Source organism: Vombatus ursinus, unplaced genomic scaffold, assembly GCF_900497805.2.
Source record: "Vombatus ursinus unplaced genomic scaffold, bare-nosed wombat genome assembly UNPS02014799.1, whole genome shotgun sequence".
NCBI lineage: Eukaryota > Metazoa > Chordata > Mammalia > Diprotodontia > Vombatidae > Vombatus > Vombatus ursinus.
In genome coordinates, this window is record NW_020954577.1 from 10,644,908 (window position 1) to 10,662,745 (window position 17,838).

Consider the following 17,838-nt stretch of genomic DNA (forward strand, 5'->3'; position numbering starts at 1 on the left):
CTGTCTGACGTCCCAAATGACCTTGGATTAAGGGATTAGCACCAATCAATCTATAAACATCCCTACAAAATAGACTGAATTTGGAGTCCATGCCTTAGTTTATTAGCTGAATGTGTGGGTCTTGCAGAGATCTTTCCTACCCAAGAATGTAGAATTCTTCTGGCCTCATAGTGCTCCAAGTCAACTCAATTCTTAGAGCCCAGAGGGGTGGGGGCTGGGGGGTTGGGTGGGAGGAGGGGAGCACAGGGAACAGCTTAGACCTGTGATCCTTCCTGGCCCCTTGAGATGACAGCCACCTTACCTGCTGGGAAAGCATCTGACCCAGTACTGATCCCAGACATGCAAATGGTAAACTTATCTGACTTACAATTTAATAATTCAGCAAGCGCTCACTAAGTACCTACTATTTGCCTAATCCATAGAAAAAGTAAGAGGGGCAGCCCCTGCCCCCAGGGAGTTTATGACTGCTCACTTCACTTACAAAATACACATTCTGCAAAAAATAACAGTGAAAGGCCACTACAGCATAAGGGACCCGAGGCTGGTCTTGGAGGAAGGACCATGAGCTGGAAAGGATCTCAGGGACATCTAATCCCACCCCGTTCTTTTACAGATAAGGAAGCTGAGGACCGGGTTAAGAGATTGGCTTAACTGTAGCAAACCATAGAAAAAGCCCAGGGCTCTTCTTACTACATATTATAAAAGTATAGGTTGAATTTTATATTGTAGTTATTTTTGAAAAATCCAATCTCCAAGAATCACAGAAAATTCAAACTATATACTGTATTTTTATTTTTAAACATAACTGAGATTTTATCAGTGTAGGGAGCTTCTAGTAAGTCACTTTCTACAGAAATCAGCATTTGCCAGTGGCACAGAGAGATTACATCACTTGCCTAGAGTCACACATTAGGAGCTTTTCAGAGGCAGGGCTTGAACCCATAAAGCCTCAGAGCGGTTCATTGATCTGTAATAACAAAGGGACAGTTAGGTGGTACAGTGGGTAGAGTGCCAGCCTGGAGTCAGGAAGACTCACATTCCTGAGTTCAAAGCTGTCCTCAGACATTTAGAAGCTGTGTGACCCTGGGCAAGTCACAGAACCCTATTTGCCTCAGTTTCCTCATCTGTAAAATGAGCTGGAGAAGGAAATGGCACACTGATCCAACATCCTTGCCAGGAAAATCCCAAATGGGGTCACAGAGAGTTGGACATGACTGAAAAACAACTGAACAACACCCAGGTCCACAAGGTTGGATGTGTGGAGAGAATGTTCCACAGGAAACCCACACAGCTGGTGGGTGAGAGCCCAAATGGTGCAACAATTATTAGCGTGAGGAAACTCCTCCAAGATGTGATGAAACTCAATTATCCACAGCTAGTGGGGAGAAGAAGCCATACTGATCACTTGGAGAAAGGTCATTTAAGTACTGGGGTGGTAAGCTCAGCAAATGGGAAAAAAAAAAAACCAATTGTCTTGATAATGCTACCTTGAGGGGCCACAATTTGGACAGTCTGGCTTTTAACTAGTTAAGTCAGTTTAGGTACAAGCACTTAAAAATCTCATCTGAATTGAACCTGATACTGCCCCCACACCCCCACACCCCCAACCCAGCTGAGAGAGAGCAGTCTCAGCAAACTGAGTTTTTGGGGGAGGGAAGAAAAGGAGCAACAGAGGGGGACAGGAGGAAGCTGCATAAGCCAAACTTAACTCCTTCCAGGCCCTCCCTAATTATCCTTATTATAGGCTCCCTCAGATCCTGACACTCTAGTGCATTGCACATAGTAGGCATTTAATCAGTATTTGTTTAACAAGTGTTTACTTAATAGACTAACCTCTAGAATCTATTCCCCAACTATGCTAAGGGCCTCCTGTGTTTAATTTACTCACATACGACTTTAAAGTTGTGACTTAATTGATTGCTGCTTAGAAAGTAGAGACATCTCAATAGAGAGTGTAATGGAATCCATTTGAGTGGGATGTATTAGTAATTAGTTGAAAGGATTTCCTTCCCGCCCCAATTTATGTGTCGTATTATCTCCCTTCCCACTTGAGCTAAGCTCTGACATCTTAAGCCACTTAAGATGGGATTCTCTGCCTACAGAGCAGGCACTATGTCCAACCATAAAAAAAAAACCTCCCATTGGAAAAGAAACTCTATATGAGGACTTCAAGAACGGGAGGAGGTGGGGAACGACAGGTCAAATTGTCATGGATCACGTTCCATCTAGCAACCCTACCGGTGAGAAGTGTCCAATTCCTAGATAGCCTCTCCATTCCTCATTTTCCATCAAACACAGTAAATTGGCATCAAGAAGGAAGTTGTCAGAGTTTCACTCTGGGCAGGGAAGATAGCAGTTCAGAGCTCCCCAGAACAATGACCTTTAGATATTTACTACTTTATAATGTGGGTTGGGGCTCATGCTTCATATCACAGTATAACAAAATGGAAAAAGCACAGAATTGGGGGGTCAGAAAGCCTGGGTTTGAATCCCAGCTGTACCAATTACTCCCTGTGTGATCTTGGGGAAGTAAATTTGATTCTCCAGGACTCAATTACCTCAATTGGTAAAAGGTGGAGGGGTTAAGTCCCTTCCAGCCCTAAATCTACAATCCTATGGGATACATGGTATGGTATACCACATCCTATAGCATATGCATATACACTTTTATATACCAAACATATGTATACACACACCTGTTACATAGGTGTATATATTACAAATAATAATTACATTATTCAGGAGTAGATCAGGGACTTAGGAACATCTCTCCACAGTGACTCAATATCCTCCCATTTCAGTAGCTTTATTAATTATCTGCACCTGAATAAATTTCCCTGGAGTAAATCATTCTTCTAGACATTAAAGTATTTTTTTGGATTGATGTAGGACACAGATGGGAAAATTCACAGCAATTTTGTCCAGCTTAAAGAGAATTAGATCACATCCAGCCCACCATGGAGCTGTCCAACATCACCTGCGACCATGCTGCAACACTGATACCCAAGCAACTTCTCTCCATGGAGAAGGAAAATGGAAGGAGGAGGAGAGGGAATGAAGAGGAGGAGAACAGGGAGGGGGAAGAGCAAGAAGAGGAGATGGGAAGGGGGGAGTTGGAAGAAGATGAGGGGAGAGGAAGGGAGAAGAGTTTTTTCCTCAGATTCTTCTCATTCTCTTCATCTCATGGGCTCTTCCTGTAAGCCAAAGTTCTTTCCCAAGTCAAAAGGGAGACTTCTAAACCTCTTCAGATATATACATTGCTTCCTCTTCAACACAGATGAGAGTAAGGTTCCAATATTACCGGTCCTCCACCCCACATGCTTCCTCTCTATTAGTTCTTCCTTTCATGCCCTGTTTTTATGAGTTCTCCTTTTGACCCTTTCCTACCCAATTTTGTTTTTTAGAATCACCTCATCATACACAACTCAGCCCCAACAATTGTACAATCATATTTTTATTGTACTACATCACATAAATGCTTGTTTTATTCCATAAATTAAAAATAAAATTCAAAATTATTTTTTAAAAAAAGGAATGCACTGCCCAACAGGAAAGAGTTGAGGGACTCTTAGAGTTTTATGGGCTCTCTACGTAAGCTAGGTAGCATTTGTTACAAGCAAGCCTTTTTGTATCCAGGTGCCCGCAGAGAGTAAGTTTCTTGAGGGCAAGGGTTATTTTGTTTTTGCCTTTTATCTTCCTAGGACAGGGCTTATAGAGAGTAGAAACTAAGTCAATATTTACTGAATAAACATGCTTTCTAAAAGAGGAGGGTCACCTTGGGCCCCCAATTTCTGCCCCAATTCTTCATTCCCCACTAGTTCTAATCAGAATCTGAAACATGGGAGAAAATCCTCTTCCTTATTCTTGAAGCTTTTTCTCCAATGCTACATACCTGGTCAATAAAGAGATTGCAAAACTCCTGCAGCAAGATGATTATCTGGGCAGGTGTGTTATAAAACCTGGAGTGACTCCAAATCAGGCAGATGGTGTGAAATAAAGGGGAAATCAAGAAGTGGACATATGGGAACTCAGTCTCCTTAAGATGCTGAATGTGTTTTTTCAGTGGTCTCAGGTACAGTTCTATATCTTGGGCTTCAAGAAGAGCTGTAAAGGAAACACCAATGGAAACCCAAGTCAAAGTCTGGAGGCTTTGGACACTAGATTTAGTCTCTATGCTGACCTGAATCTGTGGAAAGCATTTCCATCCTGGGAGTTCCCCCACAGGAACTAAATCATAAGCCCAGACCAACCTCACACATTCAAGAAAATGTGAATAAATCAATTGATTCAGTCTCTAAGTACAAAGAGAAACAAAAATATCACAACCTATCATCACCACATTGAATAGTATATCCTTTTGTACTATCTATACTACAACTTGAATTGAACTTTAATCTAAACATAGAGATTAATGCTAGCTTATTCATATGGAACAAGAGTTTTCCACCAATTTTTTGTGTGTCCTGGACTTTTTTGTTGATCAGTCTATGAACCCCTTCTCAGAATACCATTTTTAAATGCACAAAATAAAATACATAGAATTACAAAGAAAATCAATTATATTAAATAAAATACAGTTACCAATTTTTTTTTTAAAAAGTCACAGATCCTAGATTGAGAACCTCTGATCTAGAGCAACTAAATCATGAGTCATCTAGAAGACTGGATGGACAGCTATACTGTGCAGCACCATGTTAGATTTGTGATCTGCTTCTTGGCAAAAGAATTCATCCAATGACTAGGTAGCTTCTGTCTTCTCTAATCAATCAACAAGCATTTACTCTGTGCCCAGCACTGTGCTTGCAGTTACAAAGACAAACAAATCATTTTAATGGAGGAAATTACATGTAAATAGATAGGCACATACCACACACAGACATGCACACACACTCAACACACACCAAGTAGATAGAAGATAACATACTAAATGTTAACATCTCAGAATCTTTCAGAAATGGAAGAGACCTGAGAGGCTATGTAGTCTAACTCATGCCCAGTGCCTAAATATGTCCAATGAGTGGTCATTCAGTCTTTGTTTGAAGACCACCAAGGAAGGGGAGCTCCATGCTTTCCAAAGTAGTCAATTCCAACTTGGGATAGCTGTAGTTGTCAGGAAATTTTTCCTGCTACCAAACTTAAATGCATCTCTTTCCACTTCTGCCCAGCATTTCTCACGTTCTGAGGCCAAGGTGAACAACAATAATCTCTTTTCCGTGAGACAACCCTACAAATATTTGCTGTCAGAGGGCCTGTCCTCTCTGTCTTTCGTCCTCCAGGCTAACAGCTCTCCCACTGCTTCAGTCCATCCTCGAGTACCATGTTTTTGCAGACCTTCTACTCTTCTGGCTGATCCTCCTTGGAAGCGATCTCCAGGTTATCATTGTTCTCTCTAGACTGTGGCACCTAAAATTGAACAAAAGCCTCCACGTGGGCCCTGGACCCCTCCAGGGTCAAGGCTGGTGGGATGATCCCCTCCTTATCTTGAGACATCAGTGGAACTACACCATCCATGAAAGTCTTTCCCACTTGATAAAGCCTTTCAGAGCTTAAGTTCAGCTGGCAAAGCCTCTGAGGCCCTAGGTGTTTCTTCCTCATCATCAAAACTGACCTTTGGTAGAGAAGAGAAAGAAATGTCCAAGCGCAGTTTGGTGGCTTAACCATTACAGAATCATGGGGTGAGAAGGGACCTTGGAAATTAACTCATTCTTTGTTATCAAGTCTAGTTTTGTCCAAATCTTTTTTGCTCTCCCCAGCTGTGGCAAGAACTGTCTTCTAATTCACCCTGAGTCTTAGGCAGAGGTAAGGAGGGGGCAGCAGGCAGAGTGGTGGACTGGCTGTCAGGAAGACATGAATTCAAATCCTGCCTCAGACCCTTACTAGTTGTGCTACCCTGGGTAGGTCTCTTACCTGCTCTCACCCTCAGTGTTCTCCCCTATTTAAAAAGAGGCTAATAATAGCACCCACCTCACAGGGTTTTTGTGATGAACAAATGAAATAATATGTGGGAAGGGCTTGGCAAACCATCAAGTACCATATAAAGACTGGCAGGAAAAGGGCTGGATTTGGAATCAAAGGACCTGGGTTAAAATCCTGATACTGCCACACTCATTCCTTGGCAACCTTGCCTTCTCTAGGCTACCATTTCCTCATCTTGGGTTGGATTCAGTGGCCTCCAAGGTGCTTTCCACTCTGGCTCTACAACCCGACAGTCTCAAAGGTCCCTTTCTGCTCTGAATCTAGGATCCTATTATAATTCCTAAATCAGTTTCAGATCTACCTTCAAAGTTTCCAGTAATTCATAAAATTGCTGGATTTTAGAATCAGGAGAGAGCTCAGCAAACACATCTCAGCTCATACCAGCCAAAGAATTCTTCTACAACTTCTCCAAAAATGGTCACCCAGCCTTTGCTTGAAGACCTTGAAGACCTCACTCTATTGAAGGTGGCCCTGCTAATTAACCACACAATAAAGCTCTAGTCCTTAGGAAGCTTTCTGGTTTGGCTTCATTTTTCTCCTTATGTCAAGCTTCAACTGACCACTCTGATTTCCACACACTGCTCTTCCCTTTGAGGCCAGACAGAACTAGCATAATTCCTCTTCCACATCTCAGCTCCTCAAGTCCTTGCAGATAGTGGTTATGTCCCTCCTTTCTGTTAGAGCTGCTCTCACCCTAGGCTGATGGGAAAAATAAGCCAACTTTTGGCTAGGATTCTGTCAAACTGGGCCTTAATCAGTAACCTTGTGCTATCTGCTCCTTCCTCATCTCCAGAGGTAAAAGGAAGCAAGGTGGAACAAAGGGAGGGTTGGTCTAGAAGCCAGGAAGGCCTGGGTTCAAGTCTGCCTCTGATATCTACTGACCCTGGGCTAGTCATTTAGCATTTCAGTGCTCTAGGCAAACTCTAAGATAGTGTTCACCTATATGGATTGGGGGGGGGGGGCTTGTTCATGCAGGAGTTCCCCATACTGGTGAAATCAGAGGTCAATGTCTATCCTTACCCCACTCCTAAAAGGCCAAGGTCACCACTCCAGATGGTGAGAAAAGAAGAGTCTGAAGGAAGGTTAAAAAAAAATGATGACAGAGAAGAGGTTGGGAACCATCTAAGTGATGAAATCAGACATCTATTGGAAAAGAAATGACTTGGGAAGCAAGCTCCTTTCTGTTTTCATCAAGGAGGAAAAAGGATAAATTGGCGTGAATCATTAGAAGAATGGTTTTGGTTTGATATTATAGAATTACCAGGGTAGAGCTTGGGAGTTACAAGATGCTGTGATAGGCTATAGTGACAAGCTGTGGACTTTATATTTCTGAGAGCTGAGGTTGTTTTAATAAAATAATATTTATCCATTTGAAATGGTTTGTTCTCTCCTGAAGGCTAACAGACTAGACGATGTGTCTGGGTCCTTTTATGCCCATTATTCTGCATAATAAATGGTACTACAATACTTAGGGTTCATTGTGTTATTGCTCCAAAGGCCTCAAAGGTTTTTTTAATTAAAAGAACTCTCAAAACAATTTTTTTTAAATCCCTTAAGTAGGTCATCACCGTATGACCAAGCTTTCAGCCATTCTTTCTCAGTGGTTCTGCTTACTTCCTCAATTGGCACCTTACAAAAGTTGCGTTTGCATTCCTGAAGGATGACATGTATGGGGTGGGGGCTGGGGGAGGGGGGCAAAGACAGATAACAAAACATTCCCTGCCCTCAGGAAACTCACATGCCACTGGAAGGATAAAATCTGTACACAGATGCATACATAATCAGGAGAGGCTCAGCTAGGCATGGAGACATGATAGACACAGTGTTTATTAATCACATTTTATATGCCCTGCACCATGCTAATGCTGAGGATTCAAACATAAGATCAACAGTCTCTGCCCTCATTGCAATGGAAGGAGGGTAACACCTAAAGGGAAGGGGGTGGGCAACATGTGTGGTTCGGAAGTAGTGGTGGGAGATGATTCAGAAGTCTGGTTCTGGGCAACAAAAGGCAAATATTTGCCCATTAGAGCCCAGGGTGGTTCCAAGGTTCTAATGGGGAGGAGGGACAAGAGGGTCATGGCCCAAGGGCAGGTAGCATGGTATGGAAATGGTGACCAAGAAGTGACATGGAGGGAGGGAGTACTAACAACTAAGGGAACCCAAGTCAGGACTTGAAGGAAGAGTTGGAGATGAGGAGGGTGCGCACGTCAAGCACTGGGGACAGCCAAAGCAAAACCACGGCAGTAGGAGATGCCATGGCCAGTGCCAGGGGCAGCAAGCAGACTGATTTGTCTGGAACAGAGAATATCAAAGAGGAGGAAGGGGAAAGAAAGAAGGCAGAGGGAAGCCATATTGTGAAGGATTTTCAAATTGAAGAGTTTGGATTTTCTCATGGAGACAATAGGGAGGCACCATACAGGGGGGAGGGGAATGATGTCAGCCTGGTGCTTTGGGAAGATGAATGTAGCAGTTGTGTGAAGGATGGAATGGAGAGGAGACCAACTCAAAGCTAGGAGTCCAATATGGAGGTCCCTGGGTTCTGTTTTCTCTAGTATGATAAAAAAGGGGGGGGGGAGCGATGGGAGAAGGAGTGGGGAATAGCCATTCTAAAGTTGGAGGATTTGAGACCCAGAAAAGCTAAGAGATTTTTGTTGTTGTCATTCAGACATTTTTCAGTTGTGTCTGACTCTGTGACCACATTTGGAGTATTATTAACAAATATACTGGAGGGGTTTGCCATTTTCTTTTCCAGCTCATTTTACAGATAAGGAAACCGAGGCAAACAAAGGGAAGTGACTTGCCCAGGATCACACAGCTACTAAGAGTCTGAGGCCAGATTTGAACTAGGGAAGATGAACCTTCCTGACTCCAGGTCTGTCGCTCTGTGTACTTTGCATCATCATGTCACCAATAATGCAAACTAAGACTCCAACTCCAGGCTAGTGTTATGAATGGACAACCTCACGAAGGCCCTATCTGATGAGCCACAAGGGCTAGCCAAATGCCCCTTCTCTCTCTAACCCGGGCAAGATGGGCCATATTTCTCCAGTGCCTCACATTCCTGTAGGTGCCTGCTTCCCAAGAGTCTTTCACTCTGTGTCTCATTGGAGTTGCTGCTGTTCTCTTCACCCTGCACGTCACTGACTCCTGCATGCTGCCCTCTGCCCTCTCCTTCATTTGACTTCTCATTTTCTTTTATTCCGGAGCAACTTCCCAGTGACCCTATTATTCAGCCCATTTGTTGACCTGTGGTTTGGCTCCCCAGTTCATCTGCTCTCCATGAAAACCAAACCATTTATGTTCATTAGAAGCTATTAGACACAAGGACACTTGGCACTTTCAAGCAGATTGTGAAGTAGCCTTCAAGGACTGATGGTATATACAGAGGTTTTAATGATGCACCAATTTAAATGGATATACAGAGGCTTAATCTTTCTCCTGCGTCACATTTGGAAGGGCAGGACTTACCACTTAATGCGCTTTTTAAAAAGCTCAGTTAGGTCCCTGGAATTTGTCCCTTGTCTTCTGCAAGGACGAAGGTGAGAATTTTCCCCACGCATGAACACTTGGCATTAAAACAAATGAATAGATAGAGGCTTGATGCTCACATATAGCTGCTTGCTATTTTCTGTGGTGGCAGAGTTAGGGGTCTAACATTAGTTTTTAAAAAATAAAATTTAAAGGAAAAAAGCCATTTTGTAGCCACACTGTAGAACGTAAGCCCCCTGAAGGGCAGGGCTGATTCACCTTTGTCTCTCTCTGTTCACAGGCCTGGCAAACAGTAAGCACTCAATAAATATTTGTGGAATTAGAGATAAAATGCCCTTGAGGGCAAAGGGGACTTTGTTTCTGTCTTGGCATTCCCAGCACCTAACATAGCACCTTGAACACAGTAGGTGCTTAATACATAACTACTAAACTGAATTGAACCCTGCCATCTTACCAACAGAGCAATCAAGGAGGTCTTTATCAATTTTTTTGCACTGGGAAATAGAAATACAGGAGATCACATGTTCCTCAAACCCCTGCAAAAATCACCTGCCATTTTGAAGGGGCCTTTATGTGTGGCAGTGTGATACAGTGGCTAGAGGCCTGGCCTCCTGGTCAGGAAGTCCTGGGTGCAAGTCCTGCCTTTGACACACTGACCATATGACCCTGGGCAAATCATTTATAACATTAGCACCTCAAGCAATGCTCTAAGATTGTAAATTTCAGCAAAGGTGCCAATCTGCATTGGTGGAGAAAGCTTCGTCATAGGAAGTTTCCTACACTAATCAAATCAAGAATCTGATCTGAAAAAGAAAAAGCTGCACTAGCCTATGAGAAGAGGGAAAGCACTCTAAGTACCAAAATGGTAAAGGACTGCAGCTTATTTTGCAATCACAGAGAAATCAGTGACCATATTTATCAGACTACAAGATGCCATCAACTAATAGATACTATATTTTAAAAGAATTAAACATGGGGGCAGCTAGGTGGCGCAGTGGATAGAGCAATGACCCTGAATTCAGAAGTACCTGAGTTCAAATCCAGCCTCAGACCAAACACTTGACATTTACTAGCTGTGTGACCCTGGGCAAGTCACTTAACCCCAATTGCCTAATATAAAAGAAAAGAAAAGAATTAAGCATGGGGAAATGAATTTGATCAGGGCCGCTTCTGTTGCTCTGCAGGTGGGAAGGCAGGATTCAATTCAGTTCACCAGTTACATATTAAGCACCTGCTTGGTCCAAGGTGCAATGGCACTGAATGTCAGCTCAGAGCCATGGCGTTTGACTTCTGCTTCAGATGGAGGCACTGAAGGTTGCTGAAGAGCTCAGCTCTGCCCCTACATATACCAGCACAAAGAAGAACACTTGATCAAATGATAATCAAGAAATGCAGAGAGAAGCAGCCTTTTGCTGCACAAAAACCTACAGTACCAGGACTGAGGTCCTGCTTAAAAAAAAAAAAGCCAGCATGTTCATGGGGAAACAAGATGAGAACCCACCAACCCTTGGACTAGAGATCTCCAAGGGCCCCTGAAGCCCAGGTACCATGGACAGGGAAGCTTGGGGAGGGGAGGAGGAAAACATGAGCAGTGCTAGGACCGGGAAGTCTAAGAGCTCCAGAGGTCCAGCTTTAAAGGGCTTCCAGAGCTTGACCTAGCTTGGTGCAGCCTTCAAGAACCCAGGCTCACCTCCCTCCCATGCTGACGAATTGAAAGAGGAATTCCATGAAGATGCTTCCCCAGTACTATATGTAATAAAGGTCTTGAGGGCAAAAGGCCTAATCGGGGGAGTCAGAGAATCCAACACACTGGAAGGTCACCTCAAGGGAGGCTGTCCCTGTGGGGTACCCGCCCCCAGAATTGCAGTGGGAGTGTCTGGTAGCTTCCCCTTTTCATTCATCCATTCTTGCTCCAATAGGCACATTGTCTACCTGCTAAATCAGGCACTGTTGGTACCCTTAGACAAAGCTCTGTTCACCTCACTCTAGTTGTATCTCAAGCCCATTGTTCCAATTCAATTTAACAAACACATATTAGATATCTGCTACATGTCAGGCACCATAAGGACAAAAACAAAATAGCCCCTGCCCTTAAGGGGCTTACATTCTCCTGGAAAAAAAAAACACATACATAAGTAAATATAAAATATAGACTCAATCAAAAAGCATTTGTAAAAAAATAAAATGTAATTTCAAAGGGAAAGAAGGGTATATATTGGCATTGACCATGTCTCTCCTTACCTAAAGGAACAGTGTTCCTTATATCTTCAAAGTATATTTAAAACCATACTTAATGCTTATGGCCTAAACATATTAAGTGGCACTGGGCAAGGACTCAGGAAGACCCGAGTTCAAATCCTGCCTCAGACACTGATTAGCTGTGTGATCCTGGATGAATCACTTAGCCTCTGCCTGCCTCAGTTTCCTCATCTGCAAAATGGGACTAATAATACCTATCTCCTCAGATGGTCGTGAGAAGCAAATGAGATAAGGTTTGTAAAGCTCTTTGCAAAGCTAAAAGCACTAAATGAATGCTAGTTATTAGTAAGGTACCGTGATTAGAGTAGACAGGAAAGATGCTTGGTAACTACACACCAATGACTCACAACACAGCCAACCAGGACTGTTCAAGTGAATGTTAAAGCCAGCCACCATTTTTTTTTACAGAATCCTAAACTCTTAGAACAAGAAGAGACTATGACCTCTGCTGGATTCCAGTAAAATAAAGTCCAAATAGAACTCTAGTCTGGCACCATCAGGAGTTGTATTTATCATCAGAAGACTTAAATGGAAGCATTAGTTGGAAGTTTTTTAACCATCTATCATTATGTTTTACTCATATGTCATTGATATATGTGCAAAACACTGACTCCTCAGAGTGAGTAATTTCCTTACAGTAACAGGTCTACTGTAGCAATAAATCTACAGTCACAGACTGAGTACATGCACATCATGGCCGACATTCTGTTTTACATCAGTTATCTCTAATTATCACTATATTTTATCCTGACTTTTATGAAAGGAAAAAGTATCAACATAAACTTTACAGAAATAAATTAAATTGGTAGAACTCAAGCCAAGTAATAATGTATTTAATCATGCATTTCAATATTTGGATACAGATCTAGTACACAGTGATGAATTCAAGCTATCTATTAAAGAAAAACAATTGATTATACAGGAACACACACACACACACAAACACACACACACCCCAACAAAAGTCACACATTGCTCACTGACATCCAGATTGTCCTTACCAGCTTCAACAACCATGAAAGTGTCCTCAAAAGTAGGGAAATAACTGCTCTGTTTGGTTTTCAGGATCTGGACCATTTTCTGGACAACGGGAGCCTGAAGCTAGAATTAGGTTTAAGAGGGAAAAGCAGGGGGAGAGAGAAAGATAATATATTTTATAACTAGGACTGGATTATTGGGAGTTACAAATGTGATTCCTGGGAAGAAACAATTTATTCAATTAGATTTTCCTTTATACAATGTATACCATGTCTAACATCCAAAGCTTTTGATCCAATATCCAACAGAAGCAGGATGGAAGAGGAAAGGAAGTAAAATAACCATATTTTCTATGCTTGTATACTACTTGCACCCCCATTTCCCCAGAAAGGAGGTTAAATGACAACATTAATACAAAGATGCTTCATTGTACCTGTGGCCTTAGCCTGTGAGGCTTCTCTTCCTCCTTTGGGGCAGGCTCATGCTGCATTTCTGCCTTCACATCCTATTGGATTCTTACACATGAATTCTCCAAAATGGATCTTATACCAGCCCCCACAAGCTGGAGGGCATTTCTGCATTTCTCTGATGTTTAATGGACACCCCACCTCTGGACAGAGAACTGATGGACTCAACATGAAGTGTGAGACACACTCTCCTGATTATGATCAGTGTGGAATTGGTTTTGCTTGACTGGGCATGTTTGTTACAAGAGGTTTGTCTTTTTCTTCTTCCAAGATGGGGTAGGTATGGAAGGGAGGGAGAACAAATGGATACAATTATTAATTTTTATTGATAAAAATGTAACTAAAATATTAAATGGATACTAGCTCATTTGGGCTGTCCATGGTACTTAACTCTCATCATTGTACATAACTGGTCTCTCCAGTCTTTTCTAGTCTTGTGTTCTTGATTATGTCTTTTATGTACCTCTCATGCAAAAGCCATCACTGATAAAATGCTTTTCTAATCACCAGTTTTGCACCATATATCTTTCTATTGACCTTCATAAGGACTACAATTTTGGTTTTCCTAAGACTGCAATGTTTCATGAAGCCAGATAAAATCACAAGAATACTGGTGTCAAAAAGTGGGTCTTTGAGGCAGAAAGCAACATGGGGATAATCGGAAGCACTGCATAACTTCCCAAACACACAATGAAATCTGAGACAGAGACAGAGTCAAAAAGAGAGAAAGAGATAGAGACAGAGAGAGACGGAGACAAAAAAAGAGAGACAGAGACAAAAAAAGAGAGACAGAGACAAAAAAAGAGAGACAGAGACACACCCATTTATATGACTTTCTATGGTGCTCTCTGGAATGCCCATTCCTTAATTGACAAAATTCCTTTCATTTTAAATCTTCTCTTTTCTCACTCCTTTCATCTGCTGGCTCTTGTTGAGACCTGGGCTCCCTCTTGTTGATGACCCTGCATTCTCAGCCACCCTTTCTGGTATTGGTTGCATTTTCACTTAACTCTACCCTTCTCCAGCTCCCTGGTCATAGTGGGGAGTCAGCCTTGCTCTCTGTAGACATTTCCACAGTCCCCTTCTACCATCATCAGCTCTTTTCCAGGTCATCATCTCTGCACTGGCTGCATTGTTCTCCTTTCACCATCTTGACCCCTTGCTGAATCATCTCAATTCTTCATTCTCCTCTACACTCAAATCACTTGCCCTGTCACTGATCACACTCGGTCAAACCTCAAGTGTGGATTACTGCCATCGCTCCCCACTGACATTCCTATTCACACACTGAAGGAAGCTGAAGGAATCATGAAACCATGCTCACTGGATCCACTACAAATTTATGTTATATAATCTCAACTGGACCCTCCATGTGACGAAGCAATCCTTTTACACATTCCTAACCGATGAACTATCCCATTCACCGCAGAAGCTGCTCTAAAATTTTTCTTCCAGCCTCCCATGGGACCTCCTCCCTTTCTGCCGAGGACCTTGTCTCATATTCTACTGAAAATAAAATTGAGGCCATTAGCCAAGAGCTCTCTCTTCTCACATCACTCGGTGTCTTAGTTCACCACGTCCCCCTTCTCCCATCAAGTTGTCCTTTCCAAGGCAAGCCCCTTTATCTGAACACTTGATCCCACCATTTAGCCTCTTCTAAAAGGCTGACACCCTCCAACCACTACCACCTTCACTGTCTCACTAATCTTTAATCTCTCCCTATATACTAGTTGCTTTCCTGCTACCTACAAATATACCCGTTTCTCTCTCATTCTTAAAAATCTTCACTTGATCCAACCATCCCTGCTAGCTATCATATCTCTCCTCCCCTTTGTGGCTAAAGTCCTTGAGAAAGCCACCTATACTGTATCTCTACTTCCTCCCCTCCAACACAATTGTGATCTTGCATTCTGGCTGTTGCCCTCATCATTCAACTGTAACTACTCTCTAAAGTCAACAATAATCTCTTCATTGCTAAACCTAATGGCCTTTTCTCAAACCTCACCTTTCTTGACCTCTCTTTCCTTTGCCAATCACTATTTTCTCTTGTTTTGGCTCCTGCCTATCTGACCTCTCCTCAGTCAGGTTTTCTGGATCTTCATTCAGGTTGCATCTATTCACCATAGATTTCCCCCACTACCACAAAGGCTCTGTCCAGTCCCATCTTTTCTTCTTCTATGTTATCTATAATTGAACATTGATGTTCTCATCTGCTCCCATGGATATCATCTTTATGTGGATGATTCTAAAATCTACTTATTCAGCCCTAACTCTCTAGTGATTTCAAGTTTAGCATCTTCAGCTGCCTTTTGGACATCTTGAATTAGATATTTTATAAACATCTCAAATTCACTGTGTCCAAAACTAAAATCATACTCCACCACCCCCCACCCTGGAACTCTCTCCCCTCCTCCAAACTTTCCTATTACTATGGAGGACACCTGTCCACCATCCTCCCAATGACCAGGCTCTCAACCCCAGTGTCATTCTCAACTGCATATTTCCTCCACATATCCAATTTCTTGTAAAATTTTTGCCATTTCTACATTTACAACTTCTCTCCACTTACCCAACCAGCACCCTGGCATAGGTCCTCATCATTGCACACCTTGATTTTTACATTGGCCTCATTTCCCTGCCTCATCTTTCCCCATGCCGCTGTACCCTCCATGGAGTATGAGTAGATGCACAACCAGGAAGGGAATCAAATATAAAGACCTCTCTTTGGTACTTAAAGCCTTTTGCAACCCAACTCCATTCTATTTTCCAATTTTCTCATATTTCATTCCCTTCCACACACTGTCTAATCCAACTACAATGGCCCGTGTGCAACTCCATTGCCCAACTCCATGCCACATCACTGGCTGCCTCCCCTTCCCCCCCTCCAGGCATGAGATGCTTTCCCTTCTGATCTCTGCTCTTGGTTTGCTTTAAGACAGCTCAAATTCTGCCTTAGCAAGAGGTCTTCCCCAGCCTTCCACTGCTAATGCCTTCTTTTTGAGATTACCTTCCACATGCTTATCGATCTTCACCAGTTATTAGGAACTTACATGTTGCCTCTCCTATTTGAATGTGAGCTCCTTGAGGAGCGAGGGCAGTATTTTTGCCTTTCTCTGGATCCCCAGAACTTAGTAAAGTGCCTGACATATTGTTAGTTCTTAAAAAATGCTTGGAACTGACCGACCCTTAAATACTATTTGGACTTCTCCACATCAAGTACACTTGTCGTAGAGTCCAAATGTGCCGATTCCATTATCATTGCTCAAGAAAATGGATGACTTCTAGAAACATCTCTAAATTGGTTTAATTTCATACACTTTGGTGGTTCTTCCATTTTCATCAAATGTTCAGAGGATGGTGGGGCTTATCTAGAATGCAGATGAATCTCTCAGCAGACTCATTTTCCCCTCACCTGCATCTCATTGATTAGTGACATAGGAACTTAAATCTAGAGCTCGAAGGGCCCTTAAAAATCAGTTACTCCAACCCTCTCATTTCACAGCTGAGGAAAACAGCATTCATCTTCTGTCTTCCTTCTCCATTACATTCTGAAACAATGGTTTGCATTCACCGCCAGTGCTGCCCTGGGATGTCCTATCATCCTGCTGAGTAAATGGATTAAATCTATACTGGCTGAAGTGGCTTCTGAACTGTTTGAGCCAATCCAAACTGTGGCTGGGCTTTGTATCAATTTTCTGTTGTTCAGTCATTGTGATGTCTGACTCTTCATGACCCCACTTGGGATTTTCTTGGCAAAGATATAGAGTGGTTTGCTGTTTTTTTTCTCCAGCTCATTTTACAGATGGGGAAACTGAGGCAGTTTAACTGTACCAATTAAACTTCTCTAAGAAGAGCTTCTGTGTTTAGTTCAGTCCCTTTCCTGTTTGTCAGTTAGCAACCAATTACAACAAGCTAGGGAAGACCTGCTGGGATTGTTCCCCATGTCCTCTAATGAGTATTCTTCCTTCTACCTTAAAATTGATTTCCACTCCTTTCCTTTGGCCTGTCAACAATCTGACTGCATGCAATCAGCTGGTTCTGTGATGGTGACTGTAGCTGATGAACAGTTGTTTTTTATCTGTTAGGATGTGGTTGGTCTGAGGAGTTGTCCTGTATTTGACAGGTCATGTGCCTTCCGAGTCTCTTCTTGAAGTAGGATTTCATGGCACACCAGCAAGAAAATGCTAAGTAATTGACAAGTTGCTGTCTCATCATTTGGTTTAGAAAATTTTTTGATCCCACACTTTAATTCTCAGCATAATTTTCTTTGTCCTCCCCTGTGCCCATCTTCTTACTGAAGTCACCAAGTGTCAGGGTACATACACACCGATTTCATCGGGGTTCTTGTCCTCTTCATAAGATGTTTCCTTCTCATCCTCTGCAGCAGATGCCAGGGCTTCAGCCGTACTTGTTATTTTCATGGTGCCATTGTGGCCCATAAGCATCTTGAGCATGGCAAGGTAAAGGACTTAATTTCCTATAAAATCCTTTGCTCCTTGTTGCCTCTGGGTGCATGATAAAGCCAAGCTCACTCATTCCAGTTTTTGTGCCTCTAAATTCAACCTGAGAGCATTCCTTCCATCAAACTGCCACTTGCTTATGCCTTCCCCTTCAGAGAAAATATTCACATGGGTATGGCTTAGTTCCTCTAGTAGTATGACTTACT

The 17,838-nt window shown here is 42.5% G+C and overlaps 1 protein-coding gene across 2 annotated transcripts in view; it reads right to left on the reverse strand.

Moving 5' to 3' along the window:
- DNAH11 (dynein axonemal heavy chain 11) overlaps window positions 1-17,838 on the reverse strand; it is a 315,578-nt gene that overhangs the window by 278,889 nt on the left and 18,851 nt on the right. For both annotated transcript variants that reach the window (XM_027872105.1, XM_027872104.1), the window contains exons 5-6: window positions 12,729-12,828; window positions 3,893-4,104 (exon numbers count right to left, since the gene is read on the reverse strand). In XM_027872105.1, the coding sequence (XP_027727906.1) occupies window positions 3,893-4,104; window positions 12,729-12,828 (312 nt within the window). The remainder of the gene's footprint in view (window positions 1-3,892; window positions 4,105-12,728; window positions 12,829-17,838) is intronic.